The 20,768-nt window shown below is 42.1% G+C and overlaps 1 protein-coding gene across 1 annotated transcript in view; it reads right to left on the bottom strand.

Annotated features, from left to right (window-relative positions):
• gpc5a (glypican 5a) overlaps nt 1–20,768 on the bottom strand; it is a gene marked incomplete at both ends in the record, with an annotated part of 108,538 nt that overhangs the window by 74,344 nt on the left and 13,426 nt on the right. Inside the window, 4 exons of the mRNA XM_079165562.1 lie at nt 6,010–6,135; nt 6,280–6,413; nt 7,618–7,851; nt 7,946–8,406. Of these exons, the coding sequence (XP_079021688.1) occupies nt 6,010–6,135; nt 6,280–6,413; nt 7,618–7,851; nt 7,946–8,406 (955 nt within the window). The remainder of the gene's footprint in view (nt 1–6,009; nt 6,136–6,279; nt 6,414–7,617; nt 7,852–7,945; nt 8,407–20,768) is intronic.

A 20,768-nucleotide genomic window follows, 5' to 3' on the forward strand; every position in this document is an offset into this window, starting at 1 on the left:
GAGCAGCCCGGGATAACCTAAGCTCTTGATGCTTCTTCAGTGGATTCCTATTAGCAGAGCTTAAAAGCTGTCATTTCAGTTAAGCCAAGGCAAATCACCTGAGCTCCACATCTAGCGGGGGGATGGAAGTGAGAATGAGACAAATGACGAAATAGGAAAATGATGAAACTGCCATTTGAAGAAAAAGAAAAGAATAAAATAGATATGAGCAGAGCAGCATAGACCTACATTTAAAGAGTCAGACCTTTCCTCTGCCAACTGGCCACACATTGAAGAGAGGCCTGCACTGCAAATCCAGGGCTCTTATTACCATGTGATTAACCTCTTCAAGATTAACCGGGCAGCAAAGAGACACGGGAAAGGTCAAAGGTCAGTGCTCAGACAGCCACTCCAGCATGAAGGGTGGCCTGTTAAACGAAAGGCCACGCTCAAATCTACCCGCATGTCCTCAGGCATCTTTTCAAAACTGTAGCATTCATCACGCAGTGCTCATTCCTCCCGAGTTAAATTCCAACAGCATGCAAGGTCAGTTGCCTTATTATCGTAGAAATTGTAAAAAAAAAAAGACTGTTGTACTCAATTAGAAAAAAAGGCTCTTTGAAAATGTACACTCACCGCCAAACACCTGGTGTGTGTTGGCAGCTGTGAGACAAAGTGCAGGTGGGGATAAATTAAAGCGAGTCTACACCGGAGGAGGTAATCATGAATAACACATCGCATTCTTTTTAGCACTGCTATAACTCCTGGTTGTTGTCTCTCATTGTAAGGGTGACAAGTATATGGCAAAATACATTCCAAAATAAATGTGCTACCTCGCACACGCTCACATATAAGTTTTAATATCAGTTGTCAAACTGAATTAGAAAGTAGAGGTGTGGCAGCTGAAAAGGAATGAGGATCCCTGTAATCCCTCGACTAATTTGGTCTTTGTCAGTCTGTTACTGCAAAAGAGAAACACAGAAAAAGATGGTAGCTGGTGTGTGTGTGTGTGTGTGTGTGTGTGTTTGCAGCTCATGGCAACATGGCATTCCTTCAGTTTGTGTGTGTGTGTGTGTGTGTGTGTATGTGTGTATGTGTGTGTGTGTGTGTGTGTGTGTGTGTGTGTGTGTATGTGTATGTGTATCCAAGACGGATGGAGAAAGCATGTGGGAAAGCGTTAACCTTTCTACCGAGATGTGGACAATGTCTCCAACAAAAGAAGATCACCGACACTTCCAGAGTATTAGGGATGTTTAACTGTTTTTTTTACCTCTTGCTGTCCAGTGACATAAATCACAACAACTTTTTAACAACTTCAAAGGGGGAAAATGCAAGGACATAACAATACCCCCCCAACCTTCATACCAATTAATCTTTGCAAATTCGATTTTATGATACTCAATACAGTATCTGACATCTGTGTTTTTAAACATGTTTTTTTTAAGATGTATGTGAAAGAGGTCGCTCATATATGATGAATCCACAGAAAAATATCACCCACCTCTGCAGCGCCCCCTCAGCTCTACGGAGAGTGTTTAGCATCTTTAAAAAGGTGCAAGATACGAGATTGGGAGCATTTTAATTGCCTCTAAATGGCTCTCAACATGTCAACGGCGAGCTCACAACTAACGATGCTAACAGGGCTAACAGTACAAACTGCTTCAGACCTGCTGACAGAGCTAACAGTGCTTACCTGAGGGGGAACCGGAGGGCTGGGTGCTACACTTCCACGACGACGCTGATGGTCGGAACAGCGTTATCAGCTGTTACTGTCGTATGAGAGCAGTGGGACATGCTCGCATAACCTTACATGCACTAAAAAGCACGCGCAGCAGGCCCAGCTATGTCAACAAAGCAAGGAGAAGCTCTGACAACAACACACAGAGGGAGAATGACTTCCTCCACAATATCTTAAAAGCATGCCATGAACATTCACAGCAAGACCACACTTAATTGCCCAGATCCACTTGACCATGAAGAACTAACATTATGTTACTTAGAGCTAGTTGGAGAAAATGAAATAGACAAAGACCAAAGATAATTTGGTACACATACAAAAAGTATGCAATGGTCAACAAAAAACTAATTGCGGTATGCAAGACGCATAGGTGGACAATTACAAACAGAAACACAAATGGCATGACATGTGTAGGACTCGAAACTCAAAGTTTAGGACATGGGACTTGACTCAGCACTTGTCAGTCTCCACTTGGGACTTGATTGGGACTTGAGTGCAAAGACTTAGGACTTACTTGTGTCTTCCAAAGCAATGACTTGGTGCCATTTCTGTTAAAAGTTGATAATTGTCACTGTTGTTTAGGGCTTGTTTCCACTGCCCCCCTAAGTGGCCACAAAAATCAATTATTGAAGGCTTAATGAAGTCTAAATTGTTTTCCCAACACAAGTGACCAACAACTGCTAAAAAGACTCAAATGTAGCTTTAAATCAGTAAATACTGGATTAGTAAATAAGTAAACAAGACTGCAAATCTTATGCAGCATTAGATACCAACTTTCGGTACTCAACAAACCCATTTCTGATGGTAACAAAACAGTATTTAGGTGAGATATAAAGCCCTTTGTCCTGCAATTTTGTTAAATTGGATTCTCTTTTTTCTTATTTAGCATCCATCGCACAGTTCAATGCAATTCAGACTGTGTGGGATTATTTTAGTTAAAATAATCCGTCACAAAAGATGACAAAACTGCAAATAATCATAATACTAATCAGAAAATGTAATGTCCAATCTTTTTTCCCTCCCAGTATGAATGTGTAAGCGAGGGACGAAGCAGAAAGAGAAAGAATGTGTTTACCAACTCCCCCCTGAAGCGAGACCCTATCATCTTCCTTCACACAGACAGTGAGATGAAAGCAACTTGTGTCCTTCCTCTGTGATCGTATCTGATTGTTCTTTACCTTTTTGTTTACCAGGTGCCCAGATGAGGACCTGCATTAAATCTTCCTTCAATCTCAGACCCCTGTGTTGTGTTTTCTTTTTGCTCATCCTTTTTTTTTTTATTAAATAAGACAAAGCTCTGCCGCAACTCACTACTCCTTTAAGACCATAAAACAATCTGCGCCAGCACACACAAAGAGATGTTATTAAAGGTATCCACACCCATTCAAATGTACAGTTTGACACACACACACACACACACACACACACACACACACACACACACACACACACACACACACAGAGAGAGAGCCAATCGTTTAAGGTCTCTGAGGCCTCGATAAGCTTCTGTAAATCAGCCACCATCCAGCAGTGAGTTTTTTTCCCCTCTCCCTCAGTGGATGTTGGGTTATGACCCGCAGGCAGGAGGTTATTTATTGCTTTTGTCTCAGCTTGTGTTGACTCCCAGCCACTCATCTATGGTTCTAGGCTAATAGAAAGCAGCACAGGGTTGTAGATCTGCAGGAAGTCTGCTAAGCTGCAGGGACTCTGCTCCCCAGAGCCACATCTCCCCAGATTCTTAACGTCTCTCAATTCCCCAGCTTTCTTCCTCTACTTTTTTTTAGTAATGACCGAATCAAAATGAAAACCTGTGAGTGAACCTGAGGTGAACGAGTCCCAATAAATAAGTGCTGGTGTGAATGAGGAAAAGAGGAAGGAGGGTTAGAGAGCTGAGAGAAGCCCACAGACCATAAACATTTCCCAGAAGCTGCAGGCAGAGATGATAGACAGTCTGCTGGCCTGCCTCTTCCTCCAGCACATGAGAAACATCTCTATACTCAGAGATGGCTGCCTCCTTTGTAATGGAAACTTGAGGTGTTATGTTGGAAAATAACAAAAAGATGAAAAGTGTAAATTGTCAATGCTAGAATGAAACTTAACCTTGATACTCTGTCTTCATAGTAATGCGATTTCTGATGAGCAACACCCGACCACACATCCTTCAGAATGCCTGTGAATCTCTCCAGTCGCTAAGAAGGCTGTGAAGGGCCTCCTTCTTTTCCACCCTCCTTCTTTCTTACCTTCACACAGCAGCTGTGAAATGATCTCAACAAAGCTGTCATCCTTTACAATGGGCTGTCTAACCCGAACTAGCGACTACAACCTCACCGTAGTTTGAAATACGGGCCAACTTGCCATTTCTACAGCGCTGACAGCGGCTGACAGTTATAGAGGAACAACCACAGACTAAGGATAAATGAGGGGGTCCTTGAGTGATGACAGCACGGGTGAGATGGAGAGCTGTGATGTAATGGAGACAAGGCCGCTGACTGATATGAAAGAGGACAGTTTGTTTGCTCCGGTTCACAACCATTCATATCCAAGATCTATGTCTGTGAGCACTAACAGTTAATAGATGAATTCTACATAGGTGGCAGCTCGTTTGTGTGGGCAGCGTACATGTGAAGGGTGTGTGTGTGTGTGTGTGTGTGTGTGTGTGTGTGTGTGTGTGTGTGTGTGTGTGTGTATTAGGAGATTTGAATTGGGTCGCCAAATAAATTTGCTGAATTTCTTCCTTTTATTTAACATTTATATCTGCAGTACTCCTGTGAGCCACATGAGGCTGAATCTTAGACTTGTTCTGATAATTGTAATTCACTTAAAGCAGGGGTGTCAAACTCATTTTCACTCTGGGCCACATTAGCATCACGGTTGCCCCCTAAGGGCAGGTTGTCAGCCCGGGGGGGGGGGAGTGCTGCTGCTGATCGCAAGAGGAGCGGCAGTTCCGGACCTTCGTCGGCGGGGGGGGGGGGTTGTGGGAGAGTGGTGCTTGCAGGAGAGCGACTGCTGCATCTCCACCACATTCGCTGGTGGAGGTGCGCGCGCGCGGATCGGGGAGGACCTCTGCTGTGTGCGTTGCAGAGAGCAGTGGATAATTGTAATTTGCATCAAGTCTGATTTCTTTTTTTTTTACTTTTTTTTTTTTTGCTGGCGGATTCACGGGCCACATAAAATGACGTGACGGGCCGGATTCGGCCCGCGGGCCTTGAGTTTGACACATGTGACTTAAAGTGTACTTGAATCTAACATGAAAGAGTAGCGTATATTCTGTTTGTTTCACCGATGAAACGAGAGCTTGTTAACTCCTCCTAAATGCATTTACTCAGTCTCATTTATAAAGTGTTTAACATGTATATGTTTTCAATAACACACGCATAAAACAAAGCTGTGATTATTCAAACGTGGTTTTCCTACTCAAGAAACTAAAAGGTGAAGCGGAAATGGCAATAAAAAGGGTCAGGGACGTTTTTGTACACACAAATTCGCTCTTCTCACGATTTAGATAAAAGGCCCATTATGAAATGAGTCTCGATGGTTTGTCGTTCTTATAAAAAAAGGTTTGGGAAACACTTTGTAGAGTGATTGTCAATCAACTGTACATTTTAGGCATGACATTTAAAGTAAGACATTTACAGTAAGAGCTGTAGGCTCTCACATTATTACCTCATTAGAAATCTCATTGAAAAATCTAAAAACTATGAATATTCAAAGATTGTTTCTGTCAAACGTTTCACCGCTGGACATGAGATGGATAAACTGCATACTGGACAAGAATAGGCTTCCTGACCAGTTGGGATTTTATTAAATCCTGCTGCACATCATCTTGGACTCAGATTTAAGGTGATTACATAGACAATTTCCCCTTCAGCAGAGGAATGTAAAAACAATCTTCTACTGTGAAACTGTGCACATATGTCATTCTGCACGGTGAGGGTCAATCATCCACGTGAAGTAAGTAAAAGCATTAATCTAGTGCGCTTTGTAAGTTATTTGTGAGACAAATTACTGACAAAAAATCAGAATAAATGACAATGAAAAAACATAACAAATGTAGAGACTTTCATACAAAGCATGAATGGTGACTGAGTGGTTTGAGGACAATGGTGTGAATCATTTTCAAACTCCCACTGACCTGTGGGAGACTTTAAACCAAAGTGTTTTGTGAAGCTTTGCAAAGAAGCACTGAAGCTGTTCTGAAGGATTGTGGTGACTCGCTCCTTACCATACAGACACATGTGATGTTGTTTTATTTGTCGCCCCCATCTGTAGTATTGACTTATTTCAAAACAAACCTTTTTACGATGTCGGTTCCATTCCAGCAGGACAGCCCGTCACCAGAGGCCAGCTCACTCACACACAGCTGATCCGCCAGGCCGCCGTAGAACGTACGGTAGAGACGTAGACTGTTCAAAAAGTCCCTGTAAAAGCAACCACAGACGGTGCACACAGATAATTAACTCGTTGAACAAGGGGTTTTACATATTGATTGTGGACTTAATGCACTAAAATCGGAAAATGGTACTTCTTTCAATGCACACATCTGGCGTCTTTCACCCACTTACCTCCTCCTTATAGCGAGCGAGTCCCCGGACGCTCTGACAAGAGCTTTAAGAGGGATGGATGCTCTGCTGCTGCTGCGCTGCATGCTGACTGACTGCACAGGCCGCCTGCGTGGTGGACCACACAGTTTGTGCACCTATTACCCGATGAGACAGACCCAGATTTAAGTCTAAACACTGAGGGAGAAACATGCATTTTAAGGCTTGGGAAATTGTACTGGTGCATGACAAATAAGCCTTATTTTAATGCTTGACTGACAGGGTTTTTATACTAAGGCCATTAGTGCAGCCAAGCCTATCATCTCTCTGAATGTACTACATGTGAAGCCTATCAAGCAGCAGTGACACTAGACAACCACTGAATGGAGCTGTGGCATATCTATCAGAGCAGGAAAGAAAGTGTAGTTCTGGAAAAAACATCCTGAGGCATTCATTTCAGAAATACCATAATGTGGGAACAGAAAGTTACACATTAATACTTTATGACTGGACTTTAACAGATTACTTTTGTTTTATGGCAGTTTAAGTAGAATGTTTCTGACTGCCTTGGAGCTGCATTTTGAGAGTTTGGGCCTGCTCTGGTCTGACCAACCTTTTGTGTGTGATATGTGCATTTTATCTTTGGTCTCAGAATCACAATCACAATCATGTTTATTGCCAAGTAGGTTAGCACATACAAATAATTTGCTCCACACCACATACTTATCTGAGGTACTGTTGGCAGCTGGAATAGCAGTTTATCACTTTCTGTGTGTCTGAAATGCATTTTAAATATACTTAAAATCTGCTTAGCACTGTATAATTATAGTTATAAGCACTCATAAATATCCATAATGGTTTATAACAATAGTCCTATTATATTAAAAAGCATTTTATAATGACTCATAAGGTCAAGTATCATAATACTTTATCATTAATGGTCACATTTTTTGTGAGGATCATAGTGTATTATAATTACCATTATTGTTATGCTATTATACAATGTGGTTATAAGTCACTCTAAGTGGTCATAGTCAACATAGTTACAACTATGAGAATACTATAAATATAACAATCATGAAGTATTATGACACTTGACCGTATAATCTTTCTGATTATTGTTATAAAGCATTATCCGTATTTATGAGTGCTTATAACAGTAAATATACAGTGTTTTATAAGCATATTACAATGGATTATTAGTATGTTTATAATGCTTTATAGAAAAGTGTTACAGTGCTTTATCCTTTATCTCTTCTTGCGATTACTGGTGGTACCGGTTTTCACCTCCCACAGAGCCTCATTGCGGTTTGAAGTTTACCATCTTAAACAATATAAATCTCTCCTCACAGATGATCTGACCTGTGCTGAGAGGCGGGGTCCATTTTTCTGAGCGTGTCCGACCGCATCGTGAAGCAGCGTGTGAACTCCCAGAAGCACTTGCTCCAAATCCTGAGGTCCTTGCATCCGTGCCGACAGGCCCTCCAGCGAGCGAACAAACTCCCTCCAGTGGGTGTCAATCTCCGCCATGCTTGCCAAACAGCCCCGCATCACGTTGAGGCAGTAACCCATGCAGGGCTTGGACTGGGTTAAGCCCTGTGGAGCAAATTACTTCGAGATCAGTGATGCTGGAAAAAGACTTTCATTAATTCAGATCGATAAACTTCACTTCAGAGACATGCATCCATACCTGGCAGTGAGGACAGTAGTGCATCTTGAGCAGGGCCCGTCTGCACTCCCGGCTCAGCTGTAAGTGGTCTGTGGTATTGATGACCTCGATGCCGAGGTGCAGTGCCTGAAGGAGAAGCTTCCCGGAGACCCCAGAGCGGGCGATCTGGTCAGCCAGGAGGCTGCGCACCCCACCAAACGGTCTCACATCCCGGCTGGACGACCTTACACACTCAGCGTAGCCTGGCGATATGTCGCTGAGGCCTGGGTTGATGAGGTGATTGTAGACCAGCGGGAAGAGAGCATCGAAGAATCGCTGCACTAAGTCATCAACGTTTAGCTCAGACCCCAGCAGGAAGAGGCTGATATCTGTAAAGAGTTCCTGCACAGGGCCCACGGCCTGGTCAGCCATGTCGCCGAACGACTCCTGTAGGACGGCATTCGTGTGATTCTCTGCCTGCCTTATCAGGGCCTCAAAGGTGTCTGTGGGGAGACACCAGGAGAGAGAGAGAGAGAAAAAAAGAAAGACAACATTACAGAGGGATTTCAACACATCCTCTTTATCTTGCTTCAGAGTTGTTCTTGCTGCCCGTTGAGAAATCTAAAGAGACATGAAAACCCAAATATCCTCCAACTGGTAACACTAAAGGCTGAGACTAGTGTGCTGTAATAAGATTGAATACAATACAGTGCCGTTAGCTTCTACTTCCATAAACCCAGAAAGAAGAAAAGAGGAGAGACTTCAGGGGTCCCAGCAGGAGCTGAAGCTCCCTGCGTCTTCCCACAGAGGGGGTAGAGTATATGTTGAAAAGCGATTTGTTCTCTAATCAAAAGCTGAGCTGACAAAGAAAAATGGAAAAGAAGGGCGATACAACACATCAGTGTGGAAGCTGCTGCGATATAATATGAACAGAGCTACAGTATATGGTGTAGCGTGTATAGTCTAAAGGCTCATTGTGTCATTGGGGTTCTTGGATTGAAGAGGATAAAACAGAGAGAGAGACACACATGAGGTTAAGAGACTGAAATGAGGGAGAAGAAATGTTAAGAGAGACAAGGGGTATGACTTTTTTTTTTACAAATTAATTCCTCAGAGAATAAGCAATTATAATAATGGCCATACCATTCGCTTACAGCACAAATTGACAAGACACCACGCTTGTTATCGTACAAGCACACACACATAACAGACTCCGTGCTTTACGAGGATAAGACGCTCACTTTCAACCTAAAAACATGTATTCGCTATCCTCAGCGCATGCTTTTCCACCCACACATTTTTTTATCAGCATGAAAGTAAATGTCAAGCAAATTCTGCTAAGCTGCATGTGACAAAAAAAAAAGTCTGTCAACTCCTGATAAAACGTCTGCGTGAAGGATACTAATAGTCCGCTGCATCATGCTGTTGCTCTTTTGCCTGCCACAGCAGTGTAACCCGGTAAGCAATGTGTGTTTCTATGCGTGCATGTTTCAGGAGCGGTTGTTTGGGAAAGTGTACGGATTATGCCGTGCTACGGCATTCGACATCTGCTTCATTGTGTGGGACTGTTTGCAGTCGGGAGACGGGAGACTTGACGTGGAGGAATAACCGAAACAGAAAATGTACAACAAGCTCGCCTTTATCAGAATCAGAATCAGCTTTATCCCTTTGCCTCTCTTTTTTTGTTTTGCTTTTGTCTCAGCTAATACCTGAGCCATGGCCATTCTCACATCATGTGCTTGTCATGAGTTGCGAGGCAATGTTCAGGGTGAAGGCCTGGAGCCGCCTGGGGGGGCTGAGAGTCTGGTGTGTGTGTGTGTGTGTGTGTGTGTGTGTGTGTGTGTGTGTGTGTGTGTGTGTGTGTGTCAGTGCAGTAAGGGCTTAGCCGGTCGAATGCAGTACAATATGCAACGACGTGGAAAGATTGACCGAAAGCCCCCTGGGCAGGGCGACTGCGAGGAGGAACAGAGAGGGGTCTGGCATGCCTACAGGCAAATCGTCTCTACCAGGCAGCGTTAAACACAGAGGTACCAGGAACTGAATCTGACCGCGGGTCTTCTGTGATACCACATGGACGCGATAGGTCTAACAAGGTCCGAGGCTCAAAGATGTGCTCATGTGTGGATGACAGAAGAAGCTGCACCTCCTACACAGCCGGCACTCTGGTCAGAGAGCAGCAAAAAAAAACAGAGAGAGAATGTGTAAATAATGAATAAAGACAAGAGTGGCAGCTGTGAAAGAGCAGTGTGGGTGAAATAGACAGATAGAAGACAGGCGAGCAGACAAGCAGAGAAACAGAGAGAGAAATGTGTACACTGTGGAGTACAGTTAGAGCTGATTACGGCCCTCGGATGTGTGAAGCAGAGCAGGCAGAGTTATGAAGGGTCCCACAGGGATTACGGCGCGTGCTTCAGGAGGGGTTTACCACATTAGATTGTGGAGTTAATGAATCCCACCTGTCAAACTACCGAACGAATGTCTGAGTAGTAAACAAATCTATTCCGGTTTTATCTCAACCGGTTTTTCCCTGTGCTTCCTAGGACGCAATTGTCATCACTTACCGACTTCCACACCATATAGGTCCATAAAGGCAAACTTAAGTAGGCATGGATAATAAGCTGATCAGCAATTCTGCCGTTTGAACAAGTCTGCTGTGTCAGAAGAACACCCACACAGAAGTTGCCAGCTGTCCAGGCAGCGTTAATGACATTATTTTTTCACCAAAGAGAGAGCGTGAAGCAGCGTCTCTCCCTTGGAGGCCTAGACCAGCGGCCAGGCTTCTGGGTAAGCCTGAGGACAGAGATAACACGAGGAAAGGAAAAGATGAAAAAGTAGCAGAGTGGGAAGACGGTATATCTCTTAACTTATTTAGACGGGATTATCCAAGCCTATCTGACACACTGTTCGCATTTTGAAGCCGGTTTCTTTAAAGCCGCTGTAATCAATATTTTTGTATCAACAATGAATGAAGTGACTATGTTTCCTTAGCGTTTAAGTGCTTTTCAGCTTGTTTTGGTTTTAAAGTCTGTTACTTTGATATTTGGGTTCACCGTCACCGCTGTTATCAACATTGTCTACAGCTGAGGAGCTCTGATGAACTCACTGTACACAACCTGATTTGTAAAACAAAGTTAGTGACTAGCTGGTGAATATAGTGGAACATATAGAAGTTAAAGATATTTATCTTAGGAGGTGATAGAGACCAAAAACAGAGTTATAAGAAGATAAATATTGGACTCACGTTCGAGAAGTGGCCACAAACATGGCTCCAAATGAATGCTAATGTTCCTCATGCTAATGTTCCCCATATCAACTTTATTAGACTACAATATAAATTTATAAATGTCGTGTTTGCCACCGCATGTCTGCTGGCTCCAAATAAACAATTAAATGAAAAAAAAACAGTTAATAAAAGGTTTAAAACTAAACACCTGCAGATATCTATCCAAGTTGATTCACTCTGCATTTATATTTTTTAGAGGACCTCTTGGTGTGTTTCTGTCTTTTAACAAAAAAACAGACCTAATGAGGATGCCTGTGTGTGTTCTGTATGTGTTCTGAGTGTCAGTGACCCGGCTGATGAGAGGAGGGCAGACATGTTTGCATTTCTGGCAGCGGGAGGAACACTGAGAAGAGGCTGAGCCAGCATGATAGAAAACACTCGCATGCTGTGGAGTGGCTTCTTATTCTGTTACTGAGAGTCTGGTCTGCTTCACTTAACTAACAGCTAGACACATGGTGGGCATCATGCTTAATGTGAGGTGAAGAGTTAAAGGGGTGGAGTGTGTGTGTGTGTGTGTGTGTGTGTGTGTGTGTGTGTGTGTGTGTGTGTGTGTGTGTGTGTGTGTGTGTGTGTGTGTGTGTGTGTGTGTGTGTTCATATACTCTAATTTTGCAATGAAACACATTAGCAGCTGCTGTACAGTTTTATAAATGAAAACATAGATAAGTAACTGGTTGTTAAAATATTCTGTTAATAAATTAGTCATTCAGAAGTATACATTTTAAAATTGTAAAAAAAAAAAAGTCTTCCTAATGTTATTTGGACTTTCATTCCAAATTTTATATACAAACAGAAAAAGAGGATCTTAAACAATTAGCATGCAAGTAGGTTTATTTAATCTGATTTTATGAACATTTAACTGGATTGAATGGTATCCACCTCTGATGAATGTGGATGGAAGAATTTAAAAGGGAAGAACTGTGCAGCTTTCAATCATCAGTTAGAGTCACTATAAGACACCATTACAACATGCCGCCCATCAACCTGCATGGGTTTCTCCCTTGCCTGCTGGTGTGGCAAACAAACTGTGATAGATGAACAACTAATGTTTGAAAGCTCGGTTATCATCCAGATATATTGGCTATTATATAACAATCACAAAGCCCCTTCAGTTAAATTCCTCAGTAGCCAAGCTTTCCTCCATGTCTAAAAGGCTTTTAATTTGATCCCATTTTCTTCCTTTCTCCCATAATTGCTGCACTTCTCATTTTCTTTAATGTAGGATGATCTGGTTAACTGTGACGGGGTAGCTAACCGAGTGATGAGTTACACTTAAGGTCAGGGCTTCTGGCAGTTGGCACTAAACTAGAAAAAAATAGGTGTTATTTCACTTCACTGTGCCACCTTTCTGGCTCTCTCTCGCTCTCTTTATGGCTCTCTGTACGTGATTGGTTTGGGAGGTCGTGGTGATATCTTCACATATATTTAGCAGATCAGACATCAGATGCAGATGTTAGACAAGTATTAATCCCCATTAGAAATACAATACACAGTGATGGTAGCACAAAGAGTATAGATTAAACCAGTTGAAGATGTGAACCAACAAGAAAATGCAGAGTGTGGAGTTCGCCACCAGAGGGAGACATGTGTATTTTATTTTAATGAGCATAGGAAATTGGATCAGTGTGATGTAGAGAAAACAGTAAAGCAACTGACTAAACATGTGTTGCATGCTCCCTCCAACTTACTGCCCACTGTCTCCAAACACAGCCACAGACAGCTTATCCAGATTTGTATTCTGTACTTTGGTAAAACGTTGAGGTACAGTCAAGGAATATTACTTTTCTAAAGTGGCAGATCTGCACACATTCCAAGGTACTCACATCACTTGATTAGCCTAAATTAGTACAGAGCATGTTACTCATTGAAGAAATTTCTTTTAAGTGTCAATAAAACACCTACAAATAGCAAAAGAAATGAAATTCTAACCACGATGCATTCAAACAAATAAAGAGTTATTTGATATCAGGGTCGAGATAGATTTATGACACACCTTACTGTGCTGGCAGTGAGAATAATTTACCTGAGACTTTTCGTGACCACCAAATATAGTGAGCAAGCAAGTCTTTAATAATCATTAAAATAGTGAAACATGGCCTTCAGATGCAGTTTACAAATCACACTCACGTTGCCGAACTATTTACAACACCAAAAACTAAAAGTGGTAAAACAATTTAGACAAGGTCAATATCTGATATGATGGCTAAGCACGCATTTTTGCAGGAATTGTCAATATACTGCATCAACATTATTGAATATTAGCATTCATAGACACGTCATTGAGGGAACTGATCAGTCAGCTGGATGAGAAATAAGATGAGCCTTTGTAGTTAAAGATCCCTTTGGGACAGACAAAAGACCAAAGCTCCTGCCCTCCCCCCCCCCCCCCCCTCTCTCACACACACACACACACAGACACAAACAGGCAGAATAAGCAGAAGCATTGTTGATACAGTAAATGTATCACATTGCATCGTGCATCCCTACATGTGCGTTAACGGATCGCGTCGATATCAGCTCCTGCGTTTGAAGCTTCCCATGTTTCCAGGTTTTGAGCCGCTCAAATGCCACCAGCAGACGTCAGCTGAGCTGCTGAGCAACAAAGATGGCTTTTATTAATGTGATTCATCCTCTGTGAATGGCTGCAACCACAACAGAGAAGCCCGGTGACATCTGATAGGCTGCAGAAAAGGCCACTCTCCATCTAGAGAGGATGAGTCAGTGGCTCTGTGGGTTCAGCTCATCCCAGAGCAAAAGACACAATGAAAGTCAATGACTTACAGGGCGGCACAGTCCGTACAGTCAACAGAAAACTATGTCTACTTCATGGGGGCATGTTAGAGCACCCGCACGCTTTGTTGTTCCAGGATGGAGATTGATGATGATGATTGTTTTCTGCACAAATGTTTGTGGTGGCTAAACATTTTTTGAAAAAATCCGACACTGATAGTTGTAAAATCTAAAGAAGAAAAATCACAACTATCCAATTTTCTTCCTACACAATGCAGGGGGACTCATTTTATCTTATGGGTCTGAAGTTTTCCAAAGCATTTCTTGGTCATTTACTTAAAAGTTTCCCAAAAAAGAATTAATTGTGATTTGGTACTAATCATAAGGGAAATAGCAGTTTTATTTTAAAAAGAACAGCTCCCTTTCAACCCAAGTCAATTGCTTATTCCTTTTCGCTTATTATTCAAGTTCACTTCATATCAGTTGAATTTGTGTTTGTCTGTGGACACATTTTCACATGTTCAGATGATTATAAGTGTACATATTGAACACTATTTACCCTAAAGATTTGTACCAAACTAAATCGTTCTAGTTTCTAGGAAACTTCTTCGAAATGATTCGGAAATCAGAAATGACTGACACGTAAAATAAAGTGATTATGTCCATCAGGCTCTCATTTTATCCAGCCTAAGATCAAAGAATATATTTTCATTTACCCTTTACGTAAATCACCAATTCCAAAAATGTGTGCAAAGTTGCTTTAGATTCACCTGGTAATAAATTAGGTCTATTTTAATACGTGACATGCCTTCCTCTCAGGCTGTAAACTAGAAGCTGGTCTGGTCCGACCGAGTTATTTTAACAAACTAACAGACTGTTAAGCTGCTAAATATAGAACGTAAAAATAAACCAGCCTCTAATCTCTGTATCCACTGAATGCTGCACTGTCCAGGTTTTACTTTTCTGGCACGACAAATTTTAAGTAAGCATGTTAGTTTGTGATGAAGAGGAAGCAGCGCCATTCTCACAACACAGAGTTTTCCAGGTTTGGGCTGAGGAAGAGTCTGAAACCCCACCTGGCTGCATCTAGCTGATCAAATTATTCATGATGAAATGACACAAGACGAGATTAAATGAATCAGACTTTGCATCATCGTACACACAAACAAACGACGACGACTGTCCCGATTCAGCAGCAGATGGGGTTAAAGCACAAAGTCTTATTCAGTGTGCGTGACTGAGCTCAGTGTACCTGCCTGCTCGGATCTACAAACAAACCACAAGGTAAAACTGGGCCATTTATTCATGTTTGTGTTTGTGTGTGTTGGTACATGTGCTAGCACGTTCTCAGGAGGAAGGGGAGAAATACATAAAGAGGGAAAGTCTGCATCAAAGTGTCCAATCTCAAACTGTTTCTCTACGTTTCGACCCTCTGCCTCCTTTTCGACTGCGCAGCAGCACAGCAAACACCAACAGACTGACCACTCTGACCTGCAAATGGCAGAGAAAAGGGTTCCTGAGAAAAGTTTAAAAGCCCCGGGATGTTTTCTTTTTCCTTCCGTCCTCGGATCCAATAAAGGGGGCATTGTTTTAAAGTCGCCTGCTCAGAGGTGTTACAGAAGTTTGCCTTGGCTCTGGGCTTCTCAAAAAAGGACGGAGGGGGGTGAAATGTGATTCATTTAATTTAAACTACAGAGGAGAGGAAAGAAAGATAAGAAGGGATGAAGGGAAGGGAAGAAGGGGAGGAAAGGTGGCAAAAGTAAGAAAGGAGAAAAATAAAAAGGAGGAGGAGTGAAGGGAAGGAAACAAGGAGAGGACTTGAGAGGAAGGGAAATGGAAGAAGGAATGATAGATAAGGAAGGGGGGAAATAAAGAAAATTGAGACATTGAGACTGTTAGTCATTTTAATCTATCCTGCCTGGAGGCCGGCTCAACTTAACATCAGCCCATATCTCTGTGTACTTCCTCCTCCGCATCAATAAACACGCTCCTCCCTACATTAACAGCTGACAAACGCATATTTAGCCAAAGCAAATTCAGTCGTCCTGTAATAAATCTGACAACACCCACCTGAACTAAAAAAACCCCACCTCCCTCCATTTGCGCTCTCTCTCTCTCTCTCTCTCTCTCTCTCTCTCTCTCTCTCTCTCTCTCTCTCTCTCTCTCTCTCTCTCTCTCTCTCTCTCTCTCTCTCTCTCTCTCTCTCTCTCTCTCTCTCTCTCTCTCTCTCTCTCTCTCTCTCTCTCTCTCTCTCTCTCTCTCAGGCTTTAAAGTCAATATTTGAGGATCTGTTGCAGCTCAAAGAGCTCCGCTGTGAACATGGCCTTTAATATGCCGTTCAGGAAAAGAAGCAGAGAGGGTCAATAAAGTGGGGCACAAGTACTTCTTGTAAGGAAGAGTGTGTGTGTGTGTGTGTGTGTGTGTGTGTGTGTGTGTGTGTGTGTGTGTGTGTGTGTGTGTGTGTGTGTGTGTGTGTGTGTGTGTGTGTGTCATATGTGTAGGTCAAAAACCCTTTCACACATGCTGCACATGTAGAAACACTGGTCAGGTTTAGCTCACTTGTGAAGAGAAAACACTCTCACACACATAGAAACCCAGACAGACAGAGGGCAAGCTGCCACAGTTTTAAGAGCCGGAGTGAAAATCATAATACTATAATAAAGCTTTCATTAGTTTTCAATGTTGGCTCTGTGTGAGGCTGTGTGGAGGATTTCCTGTGGCTGGCCTTTGGGAGCTCTTAGATGCCAGTGAAGGAGCCAACACGGCTATCATAAGCCTGAATAGAGGGCCTAATGCACACAGCACGCCGCTGATTACTCTATTGAACTGGATAATTACATTAGATTTATATTTATAAAAAGATAATATGGAACATTAGGTTCAAGGATCTGAAATTGGTACGCTGAGTTATTTCACCTTGTCGATTGGCCTACAAAAGAGGAACCTTTATGTTATTGATTAACTTTTGATTATAATATTCCTTAAATAAGCGTTTGACTCGAACAAAAGCATACTGACGTGCTTCCGTTCCTGCAAAACTAACTTGTTGAAAAGGTAGGAGATGTGTCAGAGACAGTGAAGTCAAAGAGCAATTTCAACATCAGACATCCATTAAAGCGTATTGTTCTTTAACATCTGGCATTTAATATTAACAAACGATCAGCTATTAGATACGCTGCTTTAGTAGGTTTTAAAAATATATTATGAGGTTTTACAGTTTGGTTCAGATGAGGTTGCAGATTTCAAGCTCCAATCATGTAAACTTGAATTGTTTAACTGCACAGAGGAATCTTTCTTTCATCCATCTGTTGCCTTGAGGATAAAAGTAACTTTTAGATAACACCATCAAACACCAAAAGGAGCTAAAGGGGCTTCACCATTGTACTATGTTTTTTGAAAGAAAATGTGTATTGCAATTTCACAAAAGTGACGCCTTCAAATGGGCATATTTTGTAAAACACTGTGTATACTTGAAAATATTGAATATGTAATGTTTTATGAATGAATAAAACTAAATAAACTGCAGTTTCTGGAGCTTATATGCAGTTTTGATTAGATTGTGTCAACAACCCCCAGGGAAGTGGCAAAGCTTATGTAAAAGTATCTTCAATTGTGGCACACGCATGTAAAAATGATCACGTCATCATTAATGTAAAAATGTGTCATGTTTAGTCTGAATTAAGTAGAGAAAACAGATACTTCTAGGTTTATCAAACTGTCTCATCCGCTGTAGAGAACAGGCCATCAGACACTGGACTCCCAGCAGTAAAAACAACATTCATTTGTCACTCATGCCAGGATACTAGTGATAAGAAGCACCATTATGCCATTATATCTGCTATGTGGGGGAAAAGGACAGGATGAGGAGGAAGAGAAGAAGAGGGGAGAGTGGGAGCAGACAGTAGGCTTGGTGTGTTGCTGTGTTTAGGATTTCATCGCCCAGACGACTACAGACTAATCCCTGGGGGCTCCTTCCTTACTTAGGAAATACTTCCTTCCGTCAAACTGGCAGAAAAGGTGATTTCTCCTCTCCAACTACACTCAAACAGTCCTAAGGAGCAAGCCAAGAGTCTGAGAGAAAAACATGACACTGATGTTTTCATAGAAACTGTAGCGTTTGTGGTAAAACCTTAGCAGTTTCCTCTTAGTATCAGTTATGGAAAGTCCTTTTTCACAGTCAAATGTTCTGAGGTACCAGCGTACAGCCCGAATTTCTGTCTGGCTTAAGTTGGGCATCTAAATTATTTAAAGAATTTTGGTTTAACTTGAGGGCTACTTCCAGAAAAAGAGCCCATTATGGCCTGAACCATTCACTTAACATACCACCAAACCAAAGTAACATGGTTTGTGTGGAAAGCTGTGAGTGTCAGCTCAGTCTCTGCTGTACACTGCTAACAGTTGTAGATTTTCTTAGCTGCACTGTCAGCTCTCCTGCACAAACATCACACCGGAATATGACTCCGCTGGTCTTCACACAGCTCAACACTTTGTAAATCTCTAAAAAGGAGATAAAAAAGACGGTGTAAATCTGTCATACATATACAGTTCCTGTTTAGCAGCGCGCTGTATCATCTAATCTAGAAAATGGCCTTAAGACGACAGCCAGCAGCCATAAATCTCCATTTCAAACGGGCACACAGGAGACAAACAATGTAAAGTGCTGACTGGTGTGTGTATTTTTAGGGCTCATCTCTATGCAGTGAGGGGCTACAGTGCAGTGAGTGTGTGTTTGAAAGAGACGGGAGCAAAACGTAAGACAGAGGAAGTCAGTGTGCGTGTTCATGTTAGCAAGTGTGTGTGACTGCTGATGTCCACCTCTGGGACACAGCTGGACTTGAAGAAGTGTGTCAACTGAACTGGATCTCTTGAGTAGCAGTAAACTGAACATTCAACCGCACACACAGTCTCGCAAGATGATGGAGAGTCAGCAATTAGCTTTATGTCCGACACTGTAAAAGCACTCAAGGGTTTCTCTTGGAATGTCAGATGAGGATACTGGGTATTAAAAAGTTATTTATAGAAAAAGACAATATAAAACTGCCTTCTGTGGTTTAAAAGACGCAAACTGAAAGAACAATCTGAAAGGATCAGAGATATATGCTTTAACATTTGTAAAGTAAAACATGTTGATTAATGACATAGTTAGCCAGTTTTGCTTTATGGTTTGAGAGTTTTGAAGCTAGGTTAGCTTAGCTTAGCATAGCATAAAGATGGGGGAAATGGGTAGCCTGACTTTGAGTAAGGTAGCAATTATCCACTTAACAGCACTTGGTCCTCTCAAGCTCATTAACTAACACGTTATTCCTCGATTGTTTAATCTGTACAAAAGACGATGCGGAGAAAAACATGGGAGGTTATGTGCCGGACTAGTTCTGGGCCCGGAGCAGTTGCAATAGGCAATCAGCAGAGACGTCAGGAAAAGAAACTGTGCGGTACATAACCCCCTTGATAAACATCAAATTGTCGCATTTAACGGTTCAGTTTTTGTTTGGATTAAATAAACGAGGTGTAACATGTTGATTAGTGAGCTTTAGAGGTGTAAGCAGATGTTGTTAATCTTGACAGAGCCAGACTAGCTGTTTCCCCGTTTCCTGTATGTGTGCTCAGCTAAGCCAAATGGTGGTAGCTTCGTATATAACAGACAAGCTGCCAGCTCCAGGCTTTGAAGTCAATTTCACATGGTGACCAAACCGTATTATTACAACTTACGGGTCAGTCTCGTGATGCCAATGGGCCCAAAAATACTTTTTCCCATAGATCTTCATTCACATTATGTACATCAGCAGATTTTTTTTTTCCTTTCTAAGTTGCAGAACTTCAACTTCCTAGTACCAACACTTAAATAGCCCTTATTTAAATCCTTAGCTCCTAAAAGTTGTCAAATTTACTGATAGATGAATCCAGAGTTATAATGAACTGTAAGCGAGCCTGAGAGCAACCAGAAAATCTCAGAAGATCGGCAGAAGGTCCGGGAAATGTTATACTCGGAAGACAAACTTTACATAAACTTTCTTAGGAATGAACGGTGCCCGCCTCCATAGCTGTATCCAGTCCTCTTGATATATCCACAATAACAAAGTTGTATTAATCTTCTCATAGAACTCTCTGCCGGAAAACAAATAAGCATATTCACAAAATGTTAAACTATCACCTCTATGAGAGTGGTGCATGAACTGATTGGAAACAAGATTAGAAAAGTGCTACGCTAACCAGCATGTCTGACCTATAGAGGCTACGAAAGGAGATGGAGGGAAGAGCAGCCGTGGTTTGTCCGACTACGTTGTTTCTTCGCAGCAGTCCAAACGCTTGGATTGTGAAGGGTATTGACTCTGAATAATCCTGCTTCCCTCTAAATCCTCATCCTCTGACTTCAAACACCATGCAAAGACTTTCAATAGAATCTGGCATCCTCCCAACTTTCTCTCCGTCATTCGCTCATTCTTCTTCTTCTCCTTCGCATTCTTTTTCCCTTCTCTGTCCTCCCCTGGATCAACTGTCCAGCCTTGAATCACAAAGCCAAGCCCAAATTCAGTGGAAATCTGGAGGAGAGGCCCCTGTGTTGGCTGGAATACACACCCACACCAACACACACACACACACACACACACACACACACACACACACACTAACACACTAACACACACTCCTCTTGTACGAGTGACAACAAAGAAGGCCCAGCCGTAGACCCAGTGGACAAAGAGTCTGCTAAAGGTCCAACACAAAAAGAGCAGAGAGCAGGTTAGAAAGGATTTCAAGACCAGCTATGAGAATCAACATATGAAATCTTCAAATAAATCCAACCACCACTATATATTCAGTTTATGCATGTATTCATCATTCATCTTAGAAGGTC

This window comes from Pholis gunnellus (assembly GCF_910591455.1).
Source record: "Pholis gunnellus genome assembly, chromosome: 1".
Lineage (NCBI taxonomy): Eukaryota > Metazoa > Chordata > Actinopteri > Perciformes > Pholidae > Pholis > Pholis gunnellus.